This window comes from Glycine max, chromosome 7 (genome assembly GCF_000004515.6).
Source record: "Glycine max cultivar Williams 82 chromosome 7, Glycine_max_v4.0, whole genome shotgun sequence".
In the NCBI taxonomy this organism is placed as follows: domain Eukaryota; kingdom Viridiplantae; phylum Streptophyta; class Magnoliopsida; order Fabales; family Fabaceae; genus Glycine; species Glycine max.
In genome coordinates this window covers 3,027,090-3,044,394 of record NC_038243.2, presented here as the reverse complement: position 1 = coordinate 3,044,394, position 17,305 = coordinate 3,027,090, and the positions used below count along the sequence as shown (strand labels likewise).

General features: G+C 30.8%; 3 protein-coding genes across 6 annotated transcripts; 2 read left to right on the top strand and 1 right to left on the bottom strand.

Moving 5' to 3' along the window:
* Window positions 1-4,463: 4,463 nt before the first annotated feature.
* LOC100802823 (disease resistance protein RPV1) lies at window positions 4,464-10,124 on the bottom strand. 4 transcript variants are annotated; one of them, XM_014777698.3, is made up of 6 exons: window positions 9,827-10,124; window positions 9,489-9,587; window positions 8,702-9,366; window positions 6,945-8,043; window positions 6,549-6,860; window positions 4,464-5,826 (listed from the first exon to the last, which is right to left on the bottom strand). In XM_014777698.3, exons 3-6 carry the CDS (start codon window positions 9,292-9,294, stop codon window positions 4,558-4,560), a joined length of 3,273 nt encoding a protein of 1,090 aa, XP_014633184.1. In that variant the 5' UTR covers window positions 9,295-9,366; window positions 9,489-9,587; window positions 9,827-10,124; the 3' UTR covers window positions 4,464-4,557. The 4 variants fall into 4 exon arrangements, with proteins under 4 accessions (XP_014633184.1, XP_025984938.1, XP_040873186.1 ...); XM_026129153.2 differs by having other exon boundaries at window positions 9,489-10,124; XM_041017252.1 differs by having other exon boundaries at window positions 8,702-9,722.
* A 3,752-nt stretch (window positions 10,125-13,876) lies between these two features.
* On the top strand, window positions 13,877-14,260 carry LOC106799209 (RING-H2 finger protein ATL81-like). The gene has a single exon (XM_014777379.1). It carries the CDS (start codon window positions 13,877-13,879, stop codon window positions 14,258-14,260), a length of 384 nt encoding a protein of 127 aa, XP_014632865.1.
* A 2,039-nt stretch (window positions 14,261-16,299) lies between these two features.
* On the top strand, window positions 16,300-17,287 carry LOC102661636 (RING-H2 finger protein ATL52). Its single transcript, XM_006584105.2, has one exon. It carries the CDS (start codon window positions 16,537-16,539, stop codon window positions 16,969-16,971), a length of 435 nt encoding a protein of 144 aa, XP_006584168.1. The 5' UTR covers window positions 16,300-16,536; the 3' UTR covers window positions 16,972-17,287.
* Window positions 17,288-17,305: the final 18 nt, after the last annotated feature.

Here is a 17,305-nt window from a genome sequence, read left to right as displayed (position 1 = left end):
ATGTCAATGATTGTAAATTGCTATTAGCATTTTCTTGATACTCATTGCCAGTGTGTCCACCACTTGGTTTTGCATAGGCACGAGACTGTTGTTTGTGAACAGATAATCTGAATCATTTGACCGAATTTCGTTTATGGCAGCAAGGTCTGACTGATTTTCAGACTTGCTCACTCCAAGAAAATCAGATTCCAATCTCCTTTGCCTTGGAACCACAAAAGAAAATATATCTAAGTTATTGATAAAAAGATGAATTAGTATATTAAACTGCATACTGTTAAATCAAACTAACCAAACCGTTTTGAGTATCATAAATTATCCACACTAAGACTAGTAAGATACAGGTAATAAGTAAAGCATGAAAAACACAGATTTTATCTGTCAAAGCATAAACAAGTGTGTGACATCTCAAATAACTCTTGATTTTTTGTGAACAACCATGGTTTGATACATTGGAATTGATAATCAAGCAACCATGTTACCGTATACAAACAACATTAAAATATTTTTAACACAGCAATAGAAGAGTACCAGACATCAATATTATAACCAACTATGAATCAACACATGAAAAAAGTAAAGGAACAAGAATAGATGACAGCGACAATAGACGCAATCTTTTCATACTTGAAACACGTGATTTTTTGAGTTCAGCTTCATAGTGAATTATGAGTAAACTAATATCTGTTCCCACACCAACGATATTATGAAAAGTTTGGATATCAAAATGCATGTGTGTATATGAATATAAGACATAGAATATAAACTTACTGCATTTTTATAGTTATATATTGTAGAATCCTTCCATTCCCGCAACAACATTAGCAGGCAGAGTTCCAGCTTCTGCATCTTCCCTGATTCCAGGTAGAAGCTCTGCAAAATAAACAACGAATATGATATAAAAAAAAATCAATTTTCAGGATTAGGATCAATAAAACAGAGAGTATATAAAATGATTTAATTCGAAGCTTGCTAGAACATGTTACTCCCAAATTTCCTTGCAAAGTAATGGACAACATCTTAAATTAAATTCAACAGAAACCTAATCTATTGTTGGAAATTGGGTTTTAATAGTACCAAAACAACCTATTTATTACAATTAAAATATATTCAAAACGCTTAAATAAAATCTAAAAGAAATTAGATTGCAAGTTTATAATTGACACATTATTATTTCACTTGGATTAAATATATCTTGAATTTTTCTTTCTTACTTTAAGCTAGAACTTGTAATTGTTAATTTTTTTTAAGCAAGATCTCCTTCGTTTTCTTAACTCTTGCTCTAGTTGTTGTACCTCATAACCCAATTAGGTTCTTCCTCTCTTGGTTTTTTTTCATTAAGATTTTCCTTAATCTTTATTAATTATTCTTTGTAAAATATAATTTAAAGAATTAACTAATATTATCTTTTTATATAAAAAAGGATAACCCATGCATTGCATGGTTATAACAAGGGTTTTTTTTTTTTTTTTACTGCAACTAGTGATTTTAAAACAAATAGAAAAAATAATTGACTATTCAAAGATATATTGGTTGCATTTTTGGTCAAGTCGTCTCCGACCTACGCGTTTTCTGTCACTTCTTCTGCAGTGATTTATTTTATATATTCTACTAGTATTTTAGTTTGTATAATATACATAATAAATATTTACTTCATATAATTACATTTATAATAAATTGAAAAAAAAATTAAATTTATAATAAATAAATATTTTTATTTTATTTTATTTAATCATCACCAATTATGAAAATGCATGCCTCGGCATTTCTTGTCTAATATAAATCTAAAAAATTATCAATAATTAATAACATCAGGTCATCAATTCACTTGAAATGCCTCCTGACTATTAAAAATAGATATAGCATGCTTGATGAGGAGGAAAAAAATAGAGAAAAGAAAAAGAAAATATAGATAATGATATATCTATTTTTTAGTTGGATGAAGTAAAAATAAAATAAAATTCTAGAAATAATAATCTGTTTTTAATTCAAAATTTAAATATTTCTCTCATTCTTTTTTCTCTCTTCCTCGTTTCAAACAAACAAGGTTATGAATCTAATTATCTTTTAATTATGAGTTAATAACTAATTGTTTTGGATATTGAAATTTAATCAAGGGATTAATTTTTTTATTAGTATAGATCTCTCGTGAAGTAAATTAAACCCTAGATAGTCAGGAGAAAGTTATTTGCCAACTATTTTTTTCTCATTTCTTTCACTATCTAATTGTGTATAATTTATTCCCGTATTTTTTTGTATAATTTATTGAATAAATTGCTAATTTGATTATTTAAAAGTATTATTCTCTCATTTTAAATCTGCACGTTTCTCTTGTTCTAGAATAATAGCATTAATTGCACTGTCCAGTATGAGCATTTTTGCTTATCATTAATTGAAACTCCAAATCAATGACATTGGTTCTTTCATATTATGTGTGCTCTTATCGGCCTGTCAGTTAAAAATCTTCCCACTAAGCACAATGATGGATCAAATCCGTCATTTGTTACAACATCTGCTGGTATGTCAAGTCCAGCATCATCGTCTTCAAAGTCCAATTAGTCTTCTAGCTAGGGTAGCTTCTTCAGTAGCCATGATGAAAACAAACACGAAACAATTAAGCAATAAGGAAAGGATTGAAGGAAAACAACAAGTGCAATCCAGATTTGTGTAAGGATTGTTGGTCTGAACTTCTCATTGAGAAAGAGATACAATGATCTCCTTGTTAGTTATTACTATTAAGCACTCTTTGAGAAATCGTACCCTGACTCAACTACTATTACTCAACATTTGAGAATTATCATCTCTTATCTTATCTCTTACTACCTAGTGTAATATTTCACAAAAAAAAAAAAAATACTTGTATCTTTATAATTTAGATAATATTATATTTTTAATTTTTAATATATTATTTCACAAAAATATATTTATATATATATATATATATATGCCTATAAATATTAAAAATATATATTTAATTAAGTAAATGTACATATTCACACTTGTTTTATATTATTTTAATTCACAAAAAATATATGTTAGTGGACTATTTCACTATGACCATGGACATTTGTATTGTTATTTTTTTTCGTATATCAAACTTTTTATTTATTTAATTAAGTAGCACTACTTCTTAATTCTAATCAAATATATAATAGGCAATAGTCTTGTCTGTGATTTTTGCAGCATATTAAAGTAAATTTGGATGTTTACTTTAATTAAGTATTTTCTGTTATTTATATTAATTTTGATGTTAATTGCATTGGAAGAAAATATTTTTAAAAAAAATTGTTTTTAAATCAAATATTTAATCTTACTGATTACACATATGATACAATTCTTTCTTTTTTAAAAGAATTGTTACATCTTGAGTTATAAGATATTAATCTTATGTCCAATTAAAATAAGACTACAGATATCCTTATTATAAATCTCTATTTATTTATTTTAATTTTTTATTTATTTTATAGTGAATAAGTTTATTTCGGGTAAATTTCAAATTACACACTTGTATATTTTGAAAACATAAGTTGTGAGTATACTTTTTTGGCTCGTTGATTCTGTTCTCAAGTCTGCAATTTTATGGTCATGTGATGAAAGTACACGTTGCAGAAGATACATGATCAAGGAAAATAATATGTTGATGATGATACCTCAGAGTTGTATTTTATGGTCATGTGTTATTTCCTTGGGAGGGTTGGGTTTGTTTTCCTAGAAAGGTAGAACAACCGAGTACAAGTAAAAAAAAAAAAAAGTTATGCACTCGAATCAAACAACTGAATGCATTCACTGCTTAAGGTATATATAATTCTAGTCACATCTTGCCGGTAAGCATACTTGCAAACTCGGCTTGATTGTTGACTCGGTCGAGATAGTGAATCAAGGATCAGTGATCTAATCGGTGAGTCATTAATTAGTTTGATTTGATTCGATATATATTAAAAATTTAAAATTATATATGTATCTATTATATAGAAGTATATATCTAACATTATTTGAGTAAAAAAAGTTTATACATACACCAAAATTTAAAATAACGATTGATAATAATGAGATATCAAAACGATGTCGTAAAGGTTGTTCATTTTTTTTTTGTAAAATCAGTCGAGTCTAACCAGTCAAATCGATATCTAATACTTAACCGATCGAGTCAATTATATGACCGATCTAATAACGAAATCGATCTGGTTAGATCATTGAGTCCTGATTGAACCAATCTGACAAATTGGACCAAATTGAATTTTACAACTATGCTAATCATGTTAATAACCGGTCAAACTCAACAAATTGTTAATTGTAAGATATTTAGATAAGAAATATCTTAATTAAGTTACAAGCATATTAGTTTACAATTATATATAGATTCTAGTCACAAATTTCACAAAGATATGGTGTATCTAGACAAATTAATAAAATGAAGTATAGAAATTAAAAAAAAAAAGAAACATTTTCCGCCTCACAGATATGTAGCCATGTCAAAAAGCTCCTGTCAATATATATCCTTCTCATCACAAGTAGCTTTGTATTCTATTATTTCTTAATGCAAAAACAACATTTCTTTCATTATTCTACTAACCTTCTAAAATAAATCCTAGAAGTCCCAAAAAAAACAGCAAGGCAGAAAGTCCAAAAAAATCTAAACAAATTTGGGGCATTTGGAATACCATCACCCAATTCTACTTTACGAACAAAACTGAGGTATTGTGTAGTGTTGATTGTGCTGACTCCAAACCCTCTTAACTGCAATGGTACATACTTGGATGTGTGCGTTCGCGATGCTACTGTAACCTTAATCTTCAACCTTGGATGATGTTTGGCACGACTATTTAGGTAGCGAGAACATGCTTGGTCATACATTAGATACACATGATCCGATTTAATACCATGACGTGGTCTGTCTAAGTACACATTGATATTGCTACCTTCACCTTCTCCTCCAGTGCTTATCTTAAATTCCAAAACCAAACCCTCATTAGGGACTTCCGGAACAACGAAGCCAAAAATGAAGCCCAAGTGATCAGAGGAGTGTGGAGCAAGAACAAAAGAGAGATCAATAGTCACGTAATCACGCTGTATTGTCTTATGCACCAACCATTCTGGAACTTTGCTTCCCGGGTACACATAGGTACCTTGATGGGCATCACCAAATGTGGACAAATGTTGGTGTGCAAATTTCATCATGTTAATTTGTGCATTCAGCTCAATAGCCTTGAGAGAATGTTCATCCAATTTCAAGCAGTTCCAGAAAGCAACCCTTTTCTTATTTTCCTTCAGTTGTTCTCCAGCAGTAGAAGGGAACATTACAGTCTCCAATGATACACATCCACGAGCATCTAGTGTTTCAAGTGACGGGGGAAGCTCCGGTAGAGTTCGAAGCTCCCTGCAATGTCTTACATCTAGATGTCGCAGCTTTGTAAGATGCTTGATACTTGTTGGTAAGTTCTCAATGTAAGTGTATGCTAGACGTAGCTTTTCAAGCTTGCTTTGAAGTCCAATAGATGAAGGCAATTGTTTGATACTAGTGAGTTCTAAATTCAACCTTACCATATTCTTTGAGGTCACTGAGAAATACTTCAGTGACATGCAGCCATAGAGGGAGAGATAACGAAGAGAGTCCAAATGGATATTGCTTCGGAGGCTTCTAAGGGAAAAGCAACCACCTAGATACAATTTCTCAAGCTTTTTGAGAGAGAAAACTGATGGATGTACACTAGTTAACCCTACACAAAATCGGAGATCCATTACTTTAAGATTTGTGGCCTTTGATAGGTCAGGCAGCTCCTTTAGTTGTGTGGATGAATGGAGTATAAGGATCCTCATATTCACAAGATCCTGCATGTAGCAATTAAAACAAATGAAGACATCTCAGCATGAGCTAATGAAAGTGGGTAATTAATTTTGGATTGTTTGAATTAAACATTTGTTCTTTTTAGTTGTTCCCATTTTAAATTTTAGTTTGTTACGGTCCAATTCCTACTAGCTGGCCCAAAAGAAATGCTATTCGTCTCCTTTATTCAAAGGAAACGCTAATAGGAAATAGGTTCTAGAATGAGCTTGTTAGGATGTGTTAGGAATCTGTTATGTTTTACTGCGGTGTATGCATTATTAGTTAGGAGATTTGCATCATGTTGCTATATATATTTATATGCACAGCAATTGTACTGCTCTAGAGATTAGAGAAAGAATGAATTCAGAAGTTAGTTTCTATTTCCCTTTTTCCTTCTAATTTCTATGAAGTTCTCCGTTACTCGAAAATGGCCCCGTATCATAGTTCCTATAGGAGAAGTCCTTAAACAGATTTTTGTGGCTGTTTATTACAGCTAGAATTATTTTTTTTTAAACAATTTTACACTGTTAGAAAATATTGTCTAAGATTAGCAAGAGAACTAAAACATTAGAACGTGCATGTGTATAAGAACTAAATATAAATTTATGGTATAAGGACTAATTAAAATTTAAAATGAAGACAAAGGTAGAGACCAAATAAATAATTTAAGCTTTTGATTCGATGAATTTAAATTCAAGCTCAATTAATGTAGAGATATAGTACTTACTGGCACTGCTTGCCAAAGTTTTTTCACTCGGCTATAGGGCAAGTTCAGTTCAACAAGATTTTCAGCTGAAAACTTTGAAGGCAGAGATTCCAAAGGGTAATGGGTCCAACGAAGATATCTCAATTCATTGGACAAAGATTCAAGCCCTTGGGGAAGATACAAGCCCCCTTGTTCCCGGAGGCAACTGCAGGACCCTTTATTATAAAAATCTAGAAAATATAGTTTGCTCATCTTAGCAAATACTTGAGGGTTTAATTGCAATTGCTTGATTCCCGACAAGTTGATGACTATGCTTCTGATAGCCTCGTTACCCTGCAGGGAAAGTAGTAGAAAATTTTCAAACATCATTATAAGCTATTTTCCTACAAAATTCATATATATAATTCTATCTTTTACCTTGTTATATTTTAGTACTAGATAAACGTCATCAGGATCCAATAGTCGACTTTGGCTTCTAGGATCTTCAATGGATTCTTGGCGAGCAATCTGCCAAGCTGTTTCTTGTATGATGTTGTGCATGGTTACAATATTTTCTTGAGAAACACTAATAAGAGCTTTATCCTTCAACCTTTCTAATCCCGCAGCCACTGAATAATCATGATCTTTCAATAAAATTTTTATTTTGTTTACTTTCAGATTCAGTCCATCGAAAAAACATGCAATATCCAAAAATATCTTCTTTTCATCCTGATCAAGATCATTGTAGCTCAATTTGATAATATCATGAACCTTTTTGCTTTGCACTTTCTTAAGCCTTTCAAGTTGGCTTTCCCAAATTTCTTTCTCTTTTCCATGAAGAAGGTGACCCAAAACTTTAAGAACTAATGGAATGCCTTGTGCATAATTCACCACTTTCTTTGAAAGCTCATGGTACTCTCTTTCAAGATGAACTTCTTTAAAGGCATTCAAATTGAAAAGCCGTAAGGATTCATCAAAGTTTAATGTCTCAACCTCGTATATATTAGCAGACTCTTTAGCAAGTACCTGCTTATCTCTAGTTGTTATGATGATTCTGCTACCTAATCCAAACCAATCACGTGTTCCAGCTAAAATTTCCAGTTGTTCAGAATCATTGACATCATCAAGAATGATAAGAACTTTTATACGACGAAGCCTTCTCTCAACATATTGAGGCAATCCATTAGGTGTGTCAATTTTCAAATCTTCTTCACCTAATAATGTTGAAAAAAGCTTTTTCTTTAAAGAGATAATTCCATGTCTTCCCGACTCTTCTCTTATGTTAGCCAAAAAACAACAACCTTCATATTCAAAACAGAGTTTATTATATACTTCTTGGGCAATGGTCGTCTTACCAATACCTCCCATACCCCAGATCCCAATAACACGAACATCTGTTGCTTCTAATTGTAGCAATGATTCTACATGTGCAATTCGTTTACCAACTCCAACAAGCCCTTTGGAGTTAACTTGGTGCACATGATTCAACCTCAACGACACACATTTAACTATCTCTTTAACAAGCTCAGCTTCATCCCTGTGCAACCAAAAAGAAAAGAAAATATGTATAAACCTATAAATATCAAGTACACGTTATAATTACTTGAAAAGGCTTTACTTTGAATGTAAAACTATAAAGAGAAATCTTTTAAAATATAAAAAATAGTCATGAAATTTGGACACCCAAATAATACAAGCACCCTATACATTAACACTCTTCATTTCTCTCAATTTTTCTCTTTTTATCATATCACACCATCAATCATATTAATTACTTAATTTATCCTTCCTATCTCTCACTAGGTGTAAACAAATGTTGACTGTCCAACCATCTTTTTCCTGTAAAAATGTTGAAGTACTAATCATTCTGAATAAACTTTAATTTGTTTGCTTGAGGTGTAATTTAACCATCAAAATTGAATGGACGACCAAGAAAGTATGGTATGAATGATCTCTATCCTAGCATGAAACTTCTAGTAATTAAGATCGCATAAAGTACTATGAAATTAAGTTAATATATTTTTTTGGTAGTAAATTAAGTTAGTATATTAATGTCTAATTTTAAACCAATCCAAGGCTTGTTCCTTTCACTCTCATTCGCACCTAACTTTTCGCAAGTTCAAAGTAACTTGATAATATACATACGCACATATATATATAGCCAGAAAATATTGAACATTTATTTGGATACTTACCGAAAAGTTGATGAATGAAATCCTGATAGATTAGCAGATTCATTCAAAGCAGATCTCCAGGTCTGCATAGTGGTCAAATTATGTCTTACTTCGTGTTTAGCGAAGGCATCTCCATAAGTCCCCTTTTGATATCGTACATTTGAAGGATCCACTTTGTAGAAGATAGGTAGTAAAATCTGCCCATCTTTTTTTCTACACTCAACAATTTTCACAAGTTCAAACAAACACCAATGCGAAGAAGCATAGTTTTCTGAAAATATAATCAATGAAATTAATGATCCTTCAATTGCATCAAGAAGTGCTTCAGATAGTTGATCCCCTTTGAGAATCTTGTAATCTACAAACGCATGAATTTGCCTTCGATAAAAACCCTCAACCAAATGGCTAAGGAAATCTTGTCGTATGTCAGCGCCGCTAAAGCTAACAAAGACATCGTACTTTATCTGAGGGGTATCATTGGGACGACAAGTAAAACATGTCACTGGATTTGAAGAATTATTATTGTCTATCTTTGCTATTGCCAGCAAGAGACAAACAAGTACATGTTTGATAATTGTATGAGAAACTACTCGGAACGAATAAGAATATGGCATTGGATTGACTATACTCTGGACCTTTCTTTGTCTCTGCCCCTTTATCCAAAATACTGATCAGCCACAAGATATCTAGCAAAGAAAAGATATCAAACAGTTTCTTTTTAAAAGTTTTAAGAATAACTCAATAAGTACAGAAAAGTAGGACAACCCAGTAGAAGTATAAGAATAAAAAAGAGTTATGTGACTCCAACCTCAAACAACTGAATGCATCCACATACTGCTTAAATCACTCCTAACCGCTTGAAGAACTGTGATAGTCTTTGTGTGCTTTTAAGGGGTCACTTGGATCACTATAGTGGTAGTCTTTTAGTATATAATATATATATATATATGTATGTATGTATATACACACACAATTAGCAAGCAATTTCATCTACTTGGTCTACCTTTTTTGTTTCACCATGTCTTTGTAAGAAACTGAATGACTAATTTCAAGATAACCACAAAAGAGGTGAAATTAAGAAAAAAGTTGAAGAAAAAAAAGAGAGCATTAAAAAGTAAAGATGGATTAAACAACCTCATTACTGACCTGGAACGTGATTCCTTAATTTAATTTAACCTATTGGATGAAGATTGTGTAGTTCCTTCGGTCCCAGAGGAGTTGAAAGAGCTTCGATCCTTAGCCTTAGGATTCAGTGTAAGAGTTTATGGTTTATGATGGCTGGTTATGTAAGACTAGTTGAAATGACGAGTACATAAAGTTGACTCTACTCCCATCATGCACCTCTAGTCTTCTGTCCACACAAAGATTGAGACATTTATACACACGGGTTTAGAAATTTTGCTAGCAATTTAACTATACTTTTCCACCTTACCGTATATTCTTATTCATATGATGATTTTAATTTCTTTTACACGGATTGGAAATTTTGTTAGCAATTTAACTAACTTTACTTTTCCACCTTATCGTGTATTCTTATTCATATGATTTCTTTGACTCTATAATATATAATTAAACATTTTGTATGCATGAGATGAGATGCTTTACAGTTTTTTATAAGAGGATACCTAACCATTTTGTGTTATATATATATAAAACAAATTATTGACTGCTTCCAAGAAGTTGATTTCATGTGCTGGATTTGAATCAATCTTTCTTATTAAACTCAAAATATCTAACATTTTATTACTTGTTTATCTAGAAGTGAGCACGTGTATGTGTAAAGCTTGTCAATGGATAAAAATTAAAGCTAATAATTAATCAACATGAGCCATTTTTATGGTATTATTCTCTTGTTGTTTGAGATCTATGTTTCTAGCCACACAAATTGGATGTTACTTGCATTTCTCCTCAAACCATTTTATTTGAGAATTTTGATAATATACATATATGTATTTAATATAATGCGATAAGACGGGTTTTTTTTTTTCTCATTTATATGTTAGAATATGCTCCTTTTTTATTGAAAAATCAATAATACTTAAAATAAGAAAGAAAACTCATCTTACTGCATTATATCAGAGACACATATATATTCATTTTCAAAACTCTCAGATAAAGTGGTTTAAAAAAAAATGCAAGTAACATTCAATGTGTGCTCAGATATTATAGATTTTAAAGAACAAGATAAGAATACCATAAAATAATTAATATCTACAAAGAGAAAAAAATATAAATATAATAAGGTTTATAATGATAGAAAGAAATCGATTTAGAGAAAAATAAGTGATGTTGAAATAGATGTTTAAAATAATTAAATATTCGTGTATTTTTTTATTTTAGCGAAAGTCTTCATTCAAATATAGTAAGGATTTGTTAATCACGGGAAGTCATATCAAATACTCCTCTTTACAGATTTATTATCGTTAACCTCCCAGCAGCATATTTTTTTTCGAATGATCCCAATAGCATGTCAATACACAAGACATACCATGGCTAACTTCCCACAAGGTATGAATATTTTTTTTTATATATCAAATTGATATTGAAAAAAATTTATTTATATTACTTAAAATGAAAAATAATAAACAATTCTTTTACATGTGTATATATGACTATAAAAATTTGAATAATAATATTAGCTACGGTTTCTTTTGTCCACTTAATTATGCCATCTACCAAATATACATGTCTTTTTCCATTTTTTTCTTATTTCTTTTACTATATATGTCATAGTTACCAAATATTTATCAACTTATTTGCTGATAATTGATCTCTATGGAAAGTAAATATGATTGACTACTTTTGTAAAGTATCTCTTCTTAATCACTTTTTTTTTTCATTTTTCCAATGATCAATGTGGGTTCTAGAACAACTCATCTATTCTTAAAAAAAAAATATAATAGAACGACTCGTCTAAACTCTTAGTTGTAAAAAAAAATTTGTGGGGTTCTAGAATATTATCGACCCTTGTATTGTAGCCTGTCACGCCATGCTGACCAAGTCTCCTCGTGAGACTTAAAATACAAAAAGTAAATTGAAAAACTTTAGAAACATTTTTTTATATATAAAAATAGATTATGAATTTATTTCAAATCGAATTTAATTCAAATCCTACTCATGTGCATATGTATAATTTAATTTATGAATTTATCATATTACTTTGCTTTCATACGATCTAATTAATCATCTTGATTACATTTTATGTATATGCTATTTATATATTTTTTGAAGGGGTATATCTTATTTATAAGTTGAGTGGTTTTATATAGTTAAAAAAAATCCTTTATTTCATATCATGGTCTTCTTGTTATCATCAAGTTTTTATGTTCTATATTAATTAAATAACATGTTTCAATATGTAGAAGGGACAAACACTATTAATTAGAAAATTAAATTTGGTAACGGGCTATATTTCCTTGCAACGATCATTTTGACGTATAATAAAATTTTGTGATGGAAGAAAAGTTATTTTACTTTGTCATGAAATTAGTGACTGATTTTACCTCTCTAAAAAAATCCATCAAAATTTTGCTACTAAATAAGTTGAACGTCTTTTGCAAGAGATTTTGTGATAGAACTATATCCTTCTAAAAGTTGTCCATCACAAAATCCATAACAGAATAAATATGAAATATTTAGCGAGGAATGTTGTGACGGATTTCTGCTCTTCAAAGTTTCTATCACAAAAAAGAAATGGAATGTTTAGCGATTTAAAAGATATTATGTGTAAGAAAAAATTTCCTTGAGGTTTTTTTTATATGCTTCAAGTCAAAATGATATAATTACCTATATTATTATATTTAGGATGGTGCAAACAAAGCAATTAGAAAAATAATGTTATAGACGAATAATCTGCGTTAAAAATACATTTGTTAGGATGAAAGGCGATGCTTAATTTAAAATATAAATAAATTCTTATAATGTGTTTGTTGTCATTGAAATTTTTAAGGGACGTAGATCGTCCTTTGATCTGACACTTATTTCGATAAATAACTTATCCGCAGCCGTACACGCGGGCCAAATGACAACCGATCTGCAACACAAGACAAACAATTTTGGTCGTCTTTCAAGGGTCTTTAGTTGTTCTAAACCAATTAGGAACACAAAATGCGTTAATGAGAAGTCAAATTAATAAATAACTTCATAGCTGGAAATAGACAAGTAGTCCATCAGCGTCAAGAGAAGATAAATAACTTCATTGTTAATATCAAATGACTTCTTACATGAAAGAGCAAAACCAGATTTATTCTCATCCTTCACAAAATGTCAGTTCTATACATTTTATCATGAAGAAATAAGTCAATATAATAATAAACTCTATAACAAATAAGTTAACACAATTATAAATTTTATAATTATAAATTCTATAAATGTGTAACAGTGAAAATAAATTCTCTAAAACTTGCAAAAACATGTAAGAAGTACCAACAAAATATAGAGTAGCAAATTAGAAATTAAGTAAAAACAATACACAATTTGTTTAATGTGAAAAATTCCTCAATGTAAGGGTAAAAATCACGGGGCGTTTAGATCAAAGAAATAACTTCACTATAATCAATGAAGATACAAGAGAATCTTCAACAAATACACTAAAACGTGCTACAAATAGTCAAATCAAAACAAACCTCTGACTACTTCGATAGAAACAAGAAGATAACACCCCAAAATATAGAGCAAATAATGCGAAATACCTATCTCTTTCTATATATTTTTTTCTCGATCTAACCAGACAATTTAAAGTATCACGCGCGTAGAACCTATTGTCCAAAAATCAGCTCGATCCAACGGTGAACGAATTCGTAGTTGCAATCTGAAAAACTCTTTGAAAATCACAGTGATTTTTCTCTCCTTCCTCTCAATGATTTGTAACTTTTACCCCTCTCAAATGAATCTCACTTTCTACTTTCTAATGTGATCCTTGTCCACTTAAATAAGTGAGATATATGCACCTTCTCATTTGGACATTTACTATTCATATAGGAAGGGAGCTCAAAAAAATCCTAACATATATCACTTCAAAAGTTATGTCTTTTTATGTGTTTCACCATGGTTGAGACCGAAATGGTTGTTGTTGCGCTTGCTCATAGTTATCGCCAACCATATCATGACACATCTCTACTCCAATGTAACAACAACTTACATACACATTTCACCATTTCTGCTAATGCTTCTGAAAAATCCATTCCGTAAGAGGAAATGGAACTCTATCCTTGGCTTCTCATAGCTAGAACACTGGTAATTTCTTTCACATTTTTCACTCTCACCATGCTCGGATGGTGCATTAATACCAATCACACGCGATCCCTTCCTCCAGCAGGCTTATCTTTTGATAATAAGTTCTCTCCTTGCATGAGTTCAGAGTCTCATTCAATTACCTTCCATTACAAGGCTGCAGAAGGCACAAACCAGACTGAATGTGTTATCTGCTTGACAAGTTTTGAAGAAGAGGAAAGTGTAAGGAAGCCTCACACTTGCAGGCACATCTTCCACACCTCTTGCATTGACCAAGTGAATTCACCAAATAGTAGAGTGGCTTTGGATGAAAATGATCGTATAATCAAGGTCATTGTTAACTCCTGAAATGATATGAATATCCTGGATCATTTACACTGACACAAGTTGAGTTGGAGAATTAACTGACAGAATGCCCATTAGTGGCTATTGTTCATACGTATGGGGAAATCTTCTGACTTGGTGGAGCAAGAAACAATTCGTGGTTTCTAGGAGCAGTGTGAAATTAGAATACCGAGCTCTAAGCTCTAGGCATTTGTGAAGCTATGTGGCTGCAAAGACTACTAGGAGAACTTAGAGCTATTAAACAAAGAACTACAAGGATGTTTGCAGACAACCAAGCTGCCATCAGTATTACCAAGAATCCAGTACATCATGATTGAAAATTGAGATCGATAGACATTTTATCTCAGAAAAGTCAACAATGGGATTGTTCCATTGACCTATACATTGCAACAAGTCAGAGCACTTCCTTGTACAAACTTTGAAGAATTTAGCTTCATGTTAGAATTGTATAAAATATATACAATCCACCTTGAGGGGAAGCATAGTAAAGGAACGAATGGGATTTCTGCTTAGGATCATTGCTGCAAATTCAGCTATATTTAGTTTAATTTCCTGAATTATAAGCAGAAATGCCTTTTTATGGTTGGAAATTCAGCTATATTCAATTTTAAATAGGATTGTAATTCATCTTTTATTTTGCAATGATAATGAATATCTGTTTAATACTCTTATTTTGAAATCCAGCTATATTAAGCTAAAAATCGAATTCTTTTTCACACTAATATATATTCATAGAATCTCAGTAATTTTGTACGCCACGGTAATTTTATCATTGTAACAATATGTTAAATACTTATAGAATAATATAACATTTTTTTTAAATTTCTCTTTTTATTTTTTGTTTACTTAAATGAAATACATTAACAGTTGATTACGTATTATAAAGTATTAAATTTATACCTAACGACAATATGTTGTTTATTGTTTAAGGAACGACAGTATATTATAAAAAATCGCATAACCAACTATAATAAAATTGATAATTGATTGGATATAATATAATTAGTTTCCTTTAATAAAGATTAGATCTTATGAAAATAATTTAAATATTTATAGAATAATTTTTTAAACTTTTTTTGTTATTTTTTGTTTACGTAAAAAATAGTTTTTATATTTACGTAAAAAAATAAAATATAAATAAAAAAAATATTTTTTATTATTTAGAGGATTATTTTAGTTTGTGTAAAATATAATAACTTTTACAAACATATTTGGACTTAGATTGTTTAAGCAAAGTCTTGAATGTAAAAGAAAGGTAGTTAGAAAAAAAAAAGACTCTTCTAATGATATTCAACCAAATTTTTTAGTTAAGATTAATCTTCAATAAAATTAATAGATTTTTTATATATGACATAATTACCTAAAATATAAAACTTGTTTTTATTTTTAATACTTTCAAATAATTTTTTTTTATTTTACTTGATTTAACCTTGACAGTCACGTAAGCAGCATGTCACAATAAATATTACAAGGATTTAAAACTCAAAATTACAATGACTAAAACAACACACTGTTACCATAAATAAATATAAAGCATATTTAAGTCGTCTAAAAGTTATAAAATTTAAAACCATTTCTTTAATAACTAAAACCAAATATGATCATATTTAGAGTATGGTTGAGAGAAGTTATGATAATAACTTATGATATGTTCATAAGTTGTTTAAAACTTATTCAAGAAATACTTAATTAAGTTACTTAACCAAACATTGCCTTAATGTTTTCATGTCACGTCGAATGGATAATACCATTGTGCATCTACTTCATTCATTAGTTCCTATCGAAGCTGTTGCTTAAAATATTTAATATTTTTACCTCATGAATTCATTGGCATATAATAAGCAATCTTTCCTTCTAAACATTCGTTAGACGCCACCAATTTATACAGAAGCCCTTTCAACGCCCAAAGATTCCTGGGCCGAAGCCGCCACAAGATCCTTCATCAGCACTCAACAAAGGAGGATCAAATGTTTTCTTACTTGAAACAACAAAACTAGTTTATGCTCATCCATCACAAAATGCTAGCTAGTTCTACTCATTTCACCCAAAGAACAATAAAAAAACGCTTGTTTTATTCATTCCAAAGTATGTACGTATCCCTTTACAAGTTGTCTTTTTGTGTGCTCCAGCATTGTTGAGACCGAAATGGTTGTTGTTGTGCTTGCTCATTGTTATCGTCAACCATATCAAGACACGGCTCTACTCCACTGTAACAACAACTTAAATACAAATTTCACCATTTCTGCTAATGCTTCTGAAAAATCCATTCCATAAGAGGAATGGAACTCTATCCTTGGCTTCTCATAACTGGAACACTGGTAATTTCTTTCACATTTTTCACTCTCACCATGCTCGGATGGTGCATTAATACCAATCACACGCGATCCCTTCCTCCAGCAGGCTTATCTTTTGATGATAAGTTCTCTCCTTGCATGAGTTTAGAGTCTCATTCAATTACCTTCCATTACAAGGCTGCAGAAGGCACAAACCAGACTGAATGTGTTATCTGCTTGACAAGTTTTGAAGAAGAGGAAAGTGTAAGGAAGCTTCACACTTGCAGGCACATCTTCCACACCTCTTGCATTGATAAGTGGCTTGGCTCTCATTCTGGCTGTCCACTGTGCCGCACTCAGATTGACAAAGTGAATTCACCAAATAGCAGAGTGGCTTTGGAAGAAAATGATCGTATGATCATGGTCATTGTTAACTCCTGAATTGATAGGATTATCCTGGATCATTACATCCATACCATTGAAATAGCTACTACTCAAATTCAAAACTTTCCTCCTTTTCTTCACATGTACGTTCTGTGAATGATAAGATTTTAAACTTCCTTCCTACCATGAGTTCATTTATGTTCTGGTATTTATTTCTTCTAGGATCATTTTGTTAACCCCATTAAAAATTGTTGGGGTGAAGTGGTAAACAATTCATGGACTAGTTTTGCATTGAAATGTTTGTGCAAAACTAATCCCTGAAGTATTCAGCATTAGTGTATACATTTGAATAGTTCTGTATAACGCAAAGGATTTCATATGAATAATATTA